We start from the raw sequence: 14,119 nt of genomic DNA, 5'->3' as shown, positions 1-14,119 counted from the left end.
GACGCTGCATGTTAAGAAAATATTCAGCCAGGCATGGTAGCTCACTCTGGGAGGCCGAGGTGGGTGGATCACGAGGTCAGGAGTTCGAGACCAGCCTGACCAAGATGGTGAAACCCTGCCTCTACTAAAAATACAAAAATTAGCCAGGCGTGGTGGTGGGTGCCTGTAGTCCCAGCTACTCAGGAGGCTGAGGCAGAGAATCCCCTGAAGCTGGGAGGCGGAGGTTGCAATGAGCTGAGATAGCGCCACTTCACTCCAGCCTGGCGACAGAGCAAGACTCCATCTTAAAAAAAAAAAAAAAGCTTTTTGAGGAAGACGCGGTCGTAGGACCTGCGGATCTTTGGTTCGCACGCTCCTGCCCCTGACTCACCGCTGTTCGCTCTCGCCGAGGAACAAGTCGGTCAGAAAGCCGCGCAGCAGCCATGGCTTTTAAGGATACCGGAAAAACACCCGTGGAGCCGGAGGTGGCGATTCACCGAATTCGAATCACCCTAACGAGCCGCAACGTTAAATCCCTGGAAAAGGTGTGTGCTGACTTGATCAGAGGCGCGAAGGAAAAGAACTTGAAAGTGAAAGGACCAGTTCGAATGCCTACCAAGACTTTGAGAATCACTACAAGAAAAACTCCTTGTGGTGAAGGTTCTAAGACATGGGATCGTTTCCAGATGAGAATCCACAAGCCACTCACTGACTTGCACAGTCCTTCTGAGATTGTTAAGCAGATCACTTCCATCAGTATTGAGCCAGGAGTTGAGGTGGAAGTCACCATTGCAGATACTTAAGTCAACTATTTTAATAAACTGATTACCAGTTGTTAAAAAAAAAAAAAGAAAAAGAAAGAAAATATTAAATATGCATATGAATCTAAGCAACATAAAAACCAAATACTAAATTATGAATCTTAAAAAATTGGAAAAAACATGTTTTAAAGCCAAGTAGGTATGATTCTGAAAATTATTATATATGACATAATCCAAGAAAGGCCAATAAAAGAATCCTCATATTGTTCAGTATTTAGGCTTGATGTTGTCCTAGGAAAATAGTGATAATTCAAAGAACATGTTACACATACAACTAAAAAGTCCCCTTCTGGTTTCAAATGAATTGAAACAACAATCTTCCTTAGCTAACTTTTCTCCTCTGTCAAACAAACCTTCTATGTACAGGACCAGTTTAAATCCCTCCTCCCCTTCAAACACGAGATGTGAACATCCAGGAACATTCTGCAATGCAAAGTGCCTTAAGAAAGAGAAGGATTCTGGAGCGCCGGGGGTGATAGAACTGATCTGAGGAAACTGAGATGCTGTTGACACTGATGGGAGCCAGTCGGGCAATAGTGGTTTGTTTCTCCTCGGGTGTTTCCTCCAACAACTGCATGATCAGTTCACGCAGGGGTTTGCAGACCTTTGAGTAGCTCCCTCCTGTCAAATGCAGAAAATCAAACATGTCGTGGCAGGAGATGGCATGGTTGGAGTGCACGAAACCCCTGTCAGTATCCAGGAGCTGCACGTTGGTAAGTTTCAGCAGCGAAATCTTGAGGAGTTGGTTCACCTTAGCGTTCTTTTGCCTCAAAGGGTTGGGTTTCTCACCTTGAGGTAACAGATCAAATACAATGATTTTGGCCTGTGGCTGCCTTGTGTTGATAAGTTGTACCATGGCCACCATACCACCTGCTACCTCTTCTGCTTCCTTTTCATGGTTGTTTCTTCCCACCCAGACAACAATGACCTTAGGCTTAATATTCCCCAGTTCTCCATTCTTTAATCTCCACAAAACATGTCTTGTTGTATCTCCCCCAGTTCCAAAATTCAGTGCTTGAAGTGGGGAAAAAAAGCTCTCGCCATGTCTCATATGGCTGCATTAACTGCACCATGGAGCCTCCCACAAATCGTACATCAGGCTCTTTGTCTTTACAGTCCAAAACAAGTCTGTCGTGCTGAGATATCCGTCTGTCATCTCCTTGAATGTCTTCCACCGCATGTGGAATAGCTGCTGGGTTTGAGTCTCCTTGGTTCATTCTACACTGAAGGAGGGGGTCCATGCGGGCCCCAAGCGGCTGAGGCGTCCATGGGTGTCATGTCTGTCGCTCCCTTGGTCAGGCGGCCCCACTCGGGCATATCCCTCCTTGGGCCCCAGTACCAGCAGCAGCCGGGAGTGACACAAAATTTGCAGTCTCTTTAACCCACCACCAGAAGGATGGATATTTGGATGCAATTAGCAGTCTTTGTCTCACATCCCTTCAAGACAAACCATCTAGAAGACTAAGAGAGGGACGTTGGTCTATAAAACTCCTCTCTTTTAAGATGACTTCCTGGAAACACCACACAAAACGTGTCCTCCTCCAGAATTTAGTTAAATTGGCCACTCCTTCCTGAAAGGGAGGCCAAGAAATGTGGTCTTTCAGCTCATGAAATAAACTCATGAAAACGCATGAAAATAAACACTGGCCATTATGCTTAGAAGCTAAAGGAAATCAGAGTAAAACTAATGGTAATCTCACAGTGATTCTCATGCCAGCTTTTTATAAAGCTCTAGCAAACTTTTAAGACATACCGCCCGTGGGTAAAATAATTTGCACATTAGTAAGCAATTGAGAACAGATGAGTCATAGAAGAGGAAATACAATTGACCAATTGTCACATGAAAAAATGCTTGACCTCATTAATAATGAAAGAAATGCACATAAAAATAATAAGTTTTGCCAGCTGCAGTGGCCCATGCCTGTAATCCCAACACTTTGGGAGGCAGAGGAGGGGAGATCGCTTGAGCTGGGGAGTTTGAGACCAGCCTGGGTAACATGGCAAAACCCCGTCTCTACAAAAAATACAAGAAATTAGCCGGGCGTGGTGGCATGTGCCTGTAGTCCCAGCTACTCCGGAGGCTGAGGCAGGAGAATGGCGTAAACCCGGGAGGCGGAGCTTGCAGTGAGCCGAGATCGCGCCACTGCACTCCAGCCTGGGCGACAGAGCGAGACTCCTTCTCAAAAAAAAAAAAAAAAAGAAAAGAAAAGAAAAGAAAAGAAAATAGCCAGTGCTATCAATGTTGTCGAAGCACAAAGTGAAATAGTCTTTTTTTTTTTTTTTTTTTTTTTTTTTTGAGACGGAGTCTCGCTCTGTTGCCCAGGCTGGAGTGCAGTGGCCGGATCTCGGCTCACTGCAAGCTCCGCCTCCTGGGTTCAAGTGATTCTCCTGCCTCAGCCTCCCGAGTAGCTGGGACTACAGGCGCCCGCCACCTCACCCGGCTAGTTTTTTGTATTTTTTAGTAGAGACGGGGTTTCACTGGGTTAGCCAGGATGGTCTCGATCTGCTGACCTCGTGATCCGCCCGTCTCGGCCTCCCAAAGTGCTGGGATTACAGGCTTGAGCCACCGCGCCCGGCCTTTTTTTTTTTTTTTTTTTTTTTGAGACGGAGTCTCGCTCTGTCGCCCAGGCTGGAGTGCAGTGGCCGGATCTCAGCTCACTGCAAGCTCCGCCTCCCGGGTTCAAGTGATTCTCCTGCCTCAGCCTCCCGCGTAGCTGGGACTACAGGCGCCCGCCACCTCGCCTGGCTACTTTTTTGTATTTTTTTAGTAGAGACGGGGTTTCACCGTGTTAGCCAGGATGGTCTTGATCTTCTGACCTCGTGATCCGCCCGTCTTGGCCTCCCAAAGTGCTGGGACCACAGGCTTGACCCACCACGCCCGGCCGAAATAGGCTTTTTAAAGGACATTTTGTCAATATCTATAGTTACCATGCATACCTTTCAATGGAGCAATTCCAGTCCTGAGTCAATATTCTATAAAAATAATTTCACAGGTATTCAAAAATGTAAGCAAAATAAGGCCAGGTGCCGTGGCTCACACCTGTAATCCCAGCACTTTGGGAGGCCAAGCCGGGCGGATCACCTGAGATCAGGAGTTCAAGACCAGACCGGCCAACATGGTGGAAACCCATCTCTACTAAAAATACAAAAATTAGCCGCGTGTGGTGGGGCACACCTGTAGTCCCTGCTTCTCAGGAGGCTGACGTAGGAGAATCACTTGAGCCCAGGAGGCGGAGGTTGCAGTGAGCTGAGATCATGCCACTGCACTCCAGCCTGGGTGACAGAGCAAGACTCTGTCTCAACAACAACAACAACAACAACAACAACAACAAAAAGCATGTAAAATAATGTGCATTTCAGTGTTCATGTGTCACACAATATAAGCTAACTTTTATTTAGCATCTATAGTGCAGCACAGTACGACAGGTACTTTTATCATCTTCAATTTTCAGGTGAAGAAAGTAAGGTTAATTTGATTGCCCATGGCTACTGAGCCAGAAGTAGAATGAATGGGCTCCAAGCCCTGTCCCATTGATTCCAGAGCCCAGGCCCTCACACACTGCACATTCTGTTACAGATGTCTTCACAAATCTTGCCAAACATGGCAGATGTGCACTGCTTTAGGATTACCTTTCTTTCTTTTTTCCTTTTTTTCCTCTTCTTTATTTTAATTAATTAATTAATTCATTCATTTATTTATTTATTTTGAGATGGAATTTTGCTCTTATTGCCTAGGCTGGAGTGCAGTGGCACGATCTTGGCTCACTGCAACCTCCACCTCCCAAGTTCAAGTGATTCTCCTGCCTCAGCCTCCCTAGTAGCTGGGATCACAGGCGCCCACCACCACACCTGGCTAATTTTTTATATTTTTAGTAGAGATGGGGTTTCACCATATTAACCAGGATGGTCTCGAACTCCTGACCTCAGGTGATCCACCCACCTTACAGGTATAAGCCACTGTGCCCAACCAGGATTACCTTTCTTCTCATGTATTCTTGTCATCTTAGTTCAAGTCATTCAGACGGGCAAGAGAGAGAGATGCTGGAGTGAGGGGGAAGATACTGAGCATAGAGTTAGGAGAACTAGATTCAAGTATAGAATTATTTAAATCACCATATTTTGAGGCGGGGGTGGCAGGGTAATACATAATGCTGGCAAAGTTGTAGCAAAATACATAAGCTGTAATACATAATGCTGGCAAGATTGTAGCAAAATTGGTACATTCATATGAAGGTAGTGTCAATTGGTTCAACCAGTTGGAGACATTTTTGGCAATATTTCAAGAGACTAAAATGTTCATAGTCTTTAATCAGTAATCCCACTCTTAGGAAATTATGTAAAGGAAACAGTGCAAAAGAATAAGTTAGGTGCACAAAGGTTTTCATTACAATGCTATTTGCGATAGCAAAACAATTAAAATAACACAAATGTCTAATATGGGGGAATGATTAAGCAACGATTAAGAGTTTGTGTTTGACAAGAACCACAGCTGTTCACCTTTTTTCTCAGAATCCTTTGGCTCATCAAGCCCTGATCCTCACGCAGCCCCGGGTGCTTGTGTTAAATAAAACAACAACAGTCATGAAGGCACATTTTAGCTCTGCAGAATCAGAATGGAGTCAGCCCAATGTTTTCTTCACATGTAAAAAACTGAGAACAGCTCCACCTGCCCTCTTTTAGCTCTGCATAAGTCTCTGGTCTTTAGCACATTTGCTGTTTACAGTTGCAACTCCCTCACAGTTTTCTCATCATTTCCAGAATGTTTTCTTCCCTGAAGTTGTGCCTAAGCTTCTGGCTTTCAGGATGCCCGCCAGGAGAGGCTCTGGGGCCTGGTTGCCTCCAGCGTCAGCATGACAGAGGCCAAATCGCCACTTTACGAACTGCAGAGCCTCACCAAGAGATGACCTATAATTATAAGAAATACAACAAATAGTGATTATTTTTATTGATGTCAAACTGCATTTTTACAATGAGCTGTGTTCCAAGTGAGAATGCCTTCTTCCCTGGCCAATGCCCAGCTACAACCTGCTTACCAACTCCATGCACAGAACATAATCAGTTCTTGCAGGTTTGTCCGAAGTGTCCTAGAGAAGCTGTTTGGAAACAATGTCCACTGCAGGGGGCTGCCAGTTTTGAGGATGACGTGAGGTGGAACAATGACCATCATTAGTGAACAATAATGGAATCAGAACAATAAACCAAATGCTTTAGGAAGTTAAAATGTTCCCTGCCTAATGGCCACATGTGCCATATAATTATTTTCTTTGTGTACTTATTGCAATTTTGAAATTGTCTTTCATTATAAATTGTGTTTACAATATAGGTGACCCCCTTTTGCTACATATTCTAATACTGCCAGGTCGTGATGTTTCTCAATACGGTAGATGTCTTTTTCTTGGCTATATTTATTTATTTAGCTCCTTACTTCTATCTTTTTTTTAAAGCTGCTTTCTTTTCTATAAAACCTCTTTCAGAAGGTAGCTGAGAGTAGAAAGGAGGTGTGCTTTGTTAGTCCCAAATTGTAGTCGTCCACCCACTACTAGCAAGCTGTGTGACTGCGGACAAGTCAGTTCATCTCTCTCTAATGCCCCAAGTTACTCATTCTGTAAAAATGGGTGAGATTTACAGAGGATAAGAGCAGTAGATTCCAGGGTCAGACTGCCTAGCTCATTCCCATGCTGGCTCCACCTCTGAGACCTTGGGCAAACTGCTTCTCCCTGTGCCTCAGGTGAGCAACCATCGCAGTTTGCCTGGGATTGAGGAATTTCCCAGGATACAGGACTTTCAGTTGGAAAACCAGGCAAATCCTGGGAAAATCAGGCTGAGTTGGACACCCTCTCTGTGCCTTGATTTTCTCATCTGTAAAAGAGGGATTCTAATAAGTTGATCCATGTGAAAAGCACTTAGAACTGCAGTCTAGCATTTTGGTGTTCTTTATATGAAGGAAACTTTTTTTTTTTTTTTTTTTTTTTTGAGACAGATTCTTGCTGTATCACCCAGCCTGGAGTACAGTGGCGCGATCTCGGCTCACTGCAACCTCCGCCTCCTGGGTTCAAGCAATTCTCTCACCTCAGCCTCCTGAGTAGCTGGGATTATAGGTGCGTGCCACAATGCCCAGCTAATTTTTTTGTATTTTTAGTAGAGACACAAGGTTTCACCATGTTGACCAGGCTGGTCTCAAACTCCTGACCTCAAGTGATCCACCCACCTCGGCCTCCCAAAGTGCTGGGATTACAGGCATGAGCCACCACACCTGGCCAGGAAACACATTTTAAGTACTGGCAAAGAGTAAGCGCTCAATCTGTGCCACCTTCTATTCTCAGGATTGTCTTCTCTAAGGCATCTTCTGTCTCTCTCTTCCATCCCACTCTGATACTATTTCACCATCCCCTTTCTCCTCTCTTCTATTTAATAGCTTAAAGACTTAAATGTGAGCATAGTTTGTAATAAGCCCGACATGCTGTGAAATCCTTTGTTTCACTTACCACTACAGACAATACCAATGATGCCTTCGAAATGTTTTTAAGCAATTTAATATAGCTCTCATTGGAATGTCACAATTTTCAAAGTTATAGTTCAATCTCCCTTTAGTGTAATGCAATAAAAAGGTTACTCTAATGTCATTTCCTTAATATAAATAACATCAAAATGCTTCAACCCAGAAGCTGAAGAAGAGCGAAAGAAGGTGAGGAGAAGCAGGTAAGAAATTGGTCCATGATGACATGCAAGGGCAGCATTGCCTGGGCGGGTTTCCCTCTCTGTCTTTGACAAGACATTTCTGGGTGAGATATTTTTGCTTTCCATGCAGTGGGAACCAAGCCTGACCAACGGGATCCTGGAAGGTGGGGGGATAGCTGTTGAAGAGATGGCTGGGAACAAATGAATGCAGAGAAAATCTCCATAAACAAGGCCCCCTTTGAGAGGAAAACAGGACTCAACATATGCCAGATGGAAGTGGGACCTCCCAGGGAATGGAACTTGGAACAGCCCTCTCTGTTCTTTTTCTTTTCCCAATCTATGATTCCTAATAACTAAATAGGCCATATTTTTGGAGGAGATCAAGAGAATGAGTGAAAGAAAGGACAGGCATTTTCTCTGATGATCAGTCCCTTTTTCAGTTGGCAGAGAGCAAAATATCCCTCCTCAATATTTTTGTGGGGTGTGGGGGGGGGCGCAGAAATTAAATCAGCCTATCTTTGTTTACAGTTCTCTGTGTGGGGTACACACCACCATACCCCAAAAGCCAGGCCTGCATGAGGGAGGAAGGAAGGAAGGAAGGAAGGAAGGAAGGAAGGAAGGAAGGAAGGAAGCAGAGAGAGAGAGAGAGAGAGAGAAAGAAAGAAAGAAAGAAAGAAAGAAAGAAAGAAAGAAAGAAAGAAAAAAAGAAAGGAAGGAAGGAAGGAAGGAAGGAAGGAAGGAGGAAGGAAGGAAGGAAGGAAGGAAGAAAGAAAGAAAGAAAAGGAAAAGAAAAGAAAGAGAGAAAGCAAGCTAGCTTAGAATCGGCTCTACAGTGTGAAAGATTGTCAACAACAGCATTTTCTATTTGTACTGTTGGTGGTCTCTTCATTTGTCAGAAAAGGGAAATTTTACACCTGTTAGATTATAGTCTTGCAGCTATTTATTAGGTAGAACGTACAGTGACAGATAACGCCAACTCTCTATTATCCATGAAAAGAAATACGTAAAAATCACTCCTATGTCTAAATTTCACTTGAACCGTGGGTTTCAATCGCCTTTCTTTCCAGCCTTTCTGGGATTCTCTAAGCAAAATACATTGCTTTTAATTTCTTTTTAGTCCTTTGCAAGCCTTAAACCGTAGGAGTAATGAACAATGAAATGGCCCCAACAGCAGTAATGGGAGAATTGAGGGAAAAGAATGGGGCCAGGATAAATAAGGGATGGGGGCAGGGGAAAAGATCAATCAGCGCCCACCTCATGAGGATGAAACATCAAGTGCCATTTGCCCAAATAAAAGTACCTACTACACTCCCACAGCCACAGTGCAATTTTCTGGTTCGGGAAAGATGTTCCCGGGTACCAGGAGCTGTACTAAGACCTGCAAAACCTAAAGTGGGGGCAAAGAATGTGATGTTGATTAGAGGCATGCAACACAAAATTTCATGCGATTGTGAGAAATCTACAATTTCCTACTCAAAAACAAATCCGTTTGAGATTTCATTTAATCTCCAAAGAAAAACAGCTAAGGCTCACTTTCTGTGCATTAGCATCTGAGTAGATGTATTTGCTCTCCTCCTCCCACTCCTTCTGCCTCCACTCTCGGCCTGCACCTGCTACCACGGTCATTTTTGAGGGGCGATCGAGTCTGTGCGTCATGGGGACCCCTCGGTCCCGAGCCCCACGCGGAGCCCGGCGCCTCTCCTCCCAGGCCCTCCCGGCCCGCGCCCTCTCGCGGGCGCCCATAAGTCCAGCGTCCTCATTCACCCGCGCCATTGGGGCCACCGGGGGTCGGGTCTTGGCTTTGCTCACCGGGTCCCCGAGACCCAGGAGGCGATTTGACAAGGGGCGTCGGGGCCGCAGCCGCAACGCCCCTAAGTAGCGCGGCCCCAGCAGGGCGCCCGGAGCTCCCCTGCCCCTGGGCTCCTGCACCTCCTTCCAGACGGGGAAACCGAGGCCGCCTCGGGCAAGCCGTGCCCTGAGGAGCGCCCTGCCCGGGGTGCCCGGTTAGAAGGGGAGGTGACGCCGTCGGTGCCGGACAGGCCCGGCCTCAGCGGCCCCACGAGGCCCCTATAGGCCGTGAGTGCTCCAGTTCTCCGCCACCGTCGCTGTCCCAGTCTCAGTCTGGGAACCGTCCCCCTTCCCTCAGAGATGCTGGGTGTCTCGAAAGAGATCCCGGGTGGGCTGGAAAGTCGGGAGCAGAGTGGGGGTCGTTGGGAGGAGGGTAGAACTGGCCCAGGTTTGGAGGAGTCGCCTGTCAGAGCGTTGAATGTAAGCCCTTTTGCGCAGTTATTTTTATTCCGGGGCCTTTCTTGCTCGTCCTCGTCCTCGTCCTCCTCCTCTATTTTTTACCCCTTCTGTTCAGCTGTTTGTGTTTTCTGATCGGGGAAGTGATTTGCGGCAGGAAATTAGATATCTTTATTCCAGAAACACTGTGGTTCTAATGGTATCTATTCCAGAGCCGGCTCCATCTTAGTAGCTCGCTCTTTCTTTCTTTCTTTCTTTCTTTCTTTCTTTCTTTCTTTCTTTCTTTCTTTCTTTCTTTCTTTCTTTCTCTCTCTCTCTCTCTTTCTTTCTTTTCTTTCCTTCCTTCCTTCCTTCCTCTTTCTTTCTTCCTTCCTTCCTTCCTTCCTTGCTTCCTTCCTTCCTTCCTTCCTTCCTTTCTTTCCACTTGCAGGTTATTTTGCGATGAAGGGAACAGAGCGCAGTGCAGCCCGGCATCTTTCCTCCTCCCTTCCATACAATACAACTCTTAATTAAACACAGGGACACCCACACCTCCCTTCCCACAGGACCCCTTCCATCTGCTCCTCCCGCTCTGAAATATCAACCTTGTATGGCAGGGAAAGCCTCGTGTTGAACTTCCCAATTAGCAAGACATATCGCAAAATGAGGGACTCTGGGAACTGTTGTCACTACTATTTTTGATCCTTCCTTTCTAGGCCCTACCTAGTAAGTGTTTTGGTGGCCTTGGTATAACTTTAAAATCCTGCAAGTCTTTAGAAGCACGATTTCTGTTTTTCTGATTGATGAGTTCAGATTAACACACACGGTGCAAAAGAAGTAAGTTATGGATCGATTTGAACTGGGAATTTTTTACGTTTGTAAAAGCTTCGTCTTTAACTTTTTTTAAACCAGAGGTTGTAAGGGCTTCAAGGAAATTCAATTATTTCCAGGTTGAACAAGTGAAAGAGGGTTGGACAAGAACCCTGCATTTCTCTTTTCTCAATTTCTGGCTAGACCAAGAGGGAGTAGATAATGTATGAGTAGCGGAAGTAGTGGAAGCTGGGATTTGAGGATTTCCAGATTTAAATGTTGCAGGAGAAGTGAAAGGAGGGGGAGAGGAGGATACCTGGGGGGAGCTGGAGCAGGGTGGTGACCCAGGAGGCCATCAAGTCAGAAGATGGAGAAATCCCAGAGAGAGGAGGTAGGGAATCATCTAGTCAAAAAGTGAAGAATCCAAGCTTCAGAAGATGGGAGCCCCAAAATCTGAGCTCAGGGAACTTAGAATCACAGAGTGGGGTATTCTCAAATCAGAAGATGGGAGGGGACCTTGAGTGATATGAAGGTACCACAGAGGCCGATGTCAAATCAGAGAAATCTCAGAGTAGCTGCCTTCGGACGATACTCCGCCACCACCACCACCACCACCACCACCACCACCACCACCACCACCGGGGACTGAGGAATCTGAGGGCGCAGGCCGCCAGGCCTCCATGAACACCCCAGAGACTGAGGATTCAGACTTCCCGGCTGGTGTCGCATCCTCGGCACGCTTGCCTTGGCCCCACCCCCAATTATTTCACTTCTCAGTCCAGCGTTTCCCGAGGTTCGCCGGCAAGAATCCACCCAGCAATTATCTCCCTTCTCGCGCGCATGGGGGGACATTAACCACGAACGCGCTGGAGAAGAAAGGTACAGATGGGTCTTTTATTGAACACTTGGAAATGTTTCCAAGGCTTTTGTTTTTTTCCCCCATTCATTCCTGCCGGATCACTGGGATCTGCCAACTTCAGTCCCCAGAGGTTGCAGCAGGAGAGCCCGGCCCACTCGGAGCCCCCGCTAGGGGGCGCGCTCTGGCCGTGGCTCTGAGCCGAGCCCGAAAAGGGGGCTGGGGTGGGGAGGCTAGGGGTGCGGACGCCGACAGCCCAGCTCGGGTCCGCGCGGCCTGGGAACTGACACAAGCGTTGGGTCGCCCGCTGCATCTTACTCTAACTCCAATCTGTGCCCACCCGCCCCCAACCTCCACCCCGTCCAGGGTCGCCCGGAGCAGCAGCTACTGAGTCAACGCTGCACCGGGGACGCCTCGACCCTGGCCGTAGGCGGGGTCCTGCCGTCCGGCGGAGGAGAGGAGAAAGCAGATGGTGGTGATTACAGGGCTCAGTAAAGTTTCCCTGTCTCTCGGGTCTGGAAACCTGGAGGGATGGGTGCGGCGGCAGAAGATGGAGAGCTCCCGCCGAGGAACTCCGTGAGAGCTCAGAGCCCAACCACCTGCTTCTCGCCCGTGGGAGGGGACACACGCCCCCTCTTCTGAGAGCAGACAGGAGGCTGCGACCATCTCGTCCAGCTTTGTGCTTGGAGCAAAGCTTGAAAAAGCCTCGGCTGCCGCCTGGATGGCTGATGGTGGTGGCGGTGAGGGGTTCTCTTTCCTCTCTAATTCTTTCTCCCCCACCCCCTCCCCCGGCTACTGACGGGCAACAGAAAGTGAGGAAGTTTGTAAATAAGGGGAGTTGTCCTAACATAGCCATCACACTCACGCATCCATACCTTGAGGGCTCGGCCGTGGTCCTCGGGAGGCTTCCAAAAAGCTGCTTCCCAACAAACCTCTCCCAGCCAAGCCCTAACTGTGGAACCCAAGGCTTAGGCGGAGGACACGGCGAAGAGGGAAGGATTAGCAAACGCGACAGAGTCTTCCCAGGAAATCCAAGTTCTATCAGTCCCTTTGGACCTTTCCACGGGCTGTTTCTTTGCAAATACATCAACAAATATACACCGTCCACAGACATATCCCAACAGCCGTGGGGAGAACTGAGGCAGGGTAGGAAGTGGAGAGCACGCAGGAGGCCGAGAAGGCGAGGGAGAAGTTCTAGGCAAGCGGATTATGTTACATTTCCTCCTATTACCAGACTTCCAGGAGGAGACACCTCGATTTGTGCATAAAATGCATACCCTAAAGGGGATAAGACTCTGAAAGCAGCGTTTGAGGAGGTTAACCTTGACTGGTTGAAGTTAAGGGGGGTTGGGGGGAAGCAAATATTTCTGTTTGTGCCCTCCGGCTCTTCCCAGCACCGGCTGTCAATCCCGACGCTTGTTATCCTCACAAGGCTTCAGTTTGTTTGCCTGATCTCAGCAAGGTTTTCTTCCACAAGTAGAACTATAATTGCTATAATTCTACTGTATCATTTGGATCATTGCAGTATTGTTGTTTTCTCTCTCTCTTTCTCTCCTCCTAACACTGCAATAACGCGCTCCAGTGTTAAATTAGCAGGTTGCGGAAGACCATAAATGAATGAAAGTTTGTTTAAAAAAAAAAAAGAAATTAAATAAATAAAACGGCAAAATGACTTGGCAAAGGGGATATCACATCACAGAGAATCCTTGCGTGTAATCAGGTCTTATTGTCTTCTCTTCCAATGGCTTCCAAATTGGTTGCTAGATTCCAATGAAGTTTATTTCTATTGTTTAAATATATGTTTTGAAGAGGCTGACCGTAATTTAAGGGGACCTGAGCTGTCCGGTGCAACTGGAAGCCCATCACAGCTTGATTTATCTATGTGTATATTGCACAATAAATTAAAACATCTCAAGTGAAAAGTATGTGAGGTTAACTCTCTTCCAAACATTTTTTTTCTTCTGGATAATGACATCTAACTGCCACCCCCCTTATTCCACATTTCTTGCAAATATAATTTTAAAACTACAATGTAGAATTAGCTCTCAGAAAAGAAAGGGGTTTCTTCTTCCACTCTCCTCTTCAAGGCAAATTATTATTTCCAGTTCTGGGAACAAGCCCCATTTTTCACCATAAACAACAGTTCTAAACACATGTGACCATCACTTCCAGCCATTATTGTCATTTTTATTTAGTGATTGATTTTAAAAGCAGATGAACTGCAAACCATCATTTTCCAAGCAGTCCAGGAAAAGCAAACCAACAGCTACAGACCCCAAAGATTAGAAGAGCCTGGACTTGTGAATAACAAAGTACAAACAAGAATGATATTATCACTAAAATGAAATTACTTTTGATTAGTGAGTAAAAGTGAGGCAAAAAAAAAAAAAAGGAAGTGAAGTGTCATTTTCCTGGCAAAGTAAAATTAAATTGGGCTAAACTGTAAGTTCTTTCATACATAATCCTATAGCCCAATTCTTAAAAGTCTGCCTACTCAACACATCAGTTACACTCTTCCTAGATATTAGAGACATCATTTTATTTTTCTAAAATGATATATAGAATAACATATTATATATATATATATAACCCATATCCTAATGAGACATTGTGAAGACCACCACATAGTCTTATGTCTCCCCACCCAGCACCTTAGAAAAGTTTTCTGTAATTTTAAAAATTTAATCTCTTAGAAATAGCAAAAGTTAATTGTAGATTTTTGAAGTTGGGTATTGAATTGTGACAAAGGCGG

The 14,119-nt window shown here is 46.1% G+C and overlaps 1 protein-coding gene and 1 pseudogene across 1 annotated transcript; one reads left to right on the top strand and one right to left on the bottom strand.

Moving 5' to 3' along the window:
* The first annotated feature begins 307 nt into the window (after positions 1 to 307).
* LOC126946730 (40S ribosomal protein S20-like) lies at positions 308 to 833 on the top strand. Its single transcript, XM_050777388.1, has one exon. The coding sequence runs from the start codon at positions 423 to 425 to the stop codon at positions 780 to 782; it is 360 nt and encodes a 119-aa protein (XP_050633345.1). The 5' UTR covers positions 308 to 422; the 3' UTR covers positions 783 to 833.
* Positions 834 to 1,191: 358 nt separating this feature from the next.
* LOC126945721 (platelet-activating factor acetylhydrolase IB subunit alpha2-like) lies at positions 1,192 to 2,017 on the bottom strand (annotated as a pseudogene).
* Positions 2,018 to 14,119: the final 12,102 nt, after the last annotated feature.

Source organism: Macaca thibetana, chromosome X (assembly GCF_024542745.1).
Source record: "Macaca thibetana thibetana isolate TM-01 chromosome X, ASM2454274v1, whole genome shotgun sequence".
Classification (NCBI taxonomy): domain Eukaryota; kingdom Metazoa; phylum Chordata; class Mammalia; order Primates; family Cercopithecidae; genus Macaca; species Macaca thibetana.
Note: the sequence above shows the minus strand (reverse complement) of the source record. Positions and strands in the feature narration are given on the sequence as shown.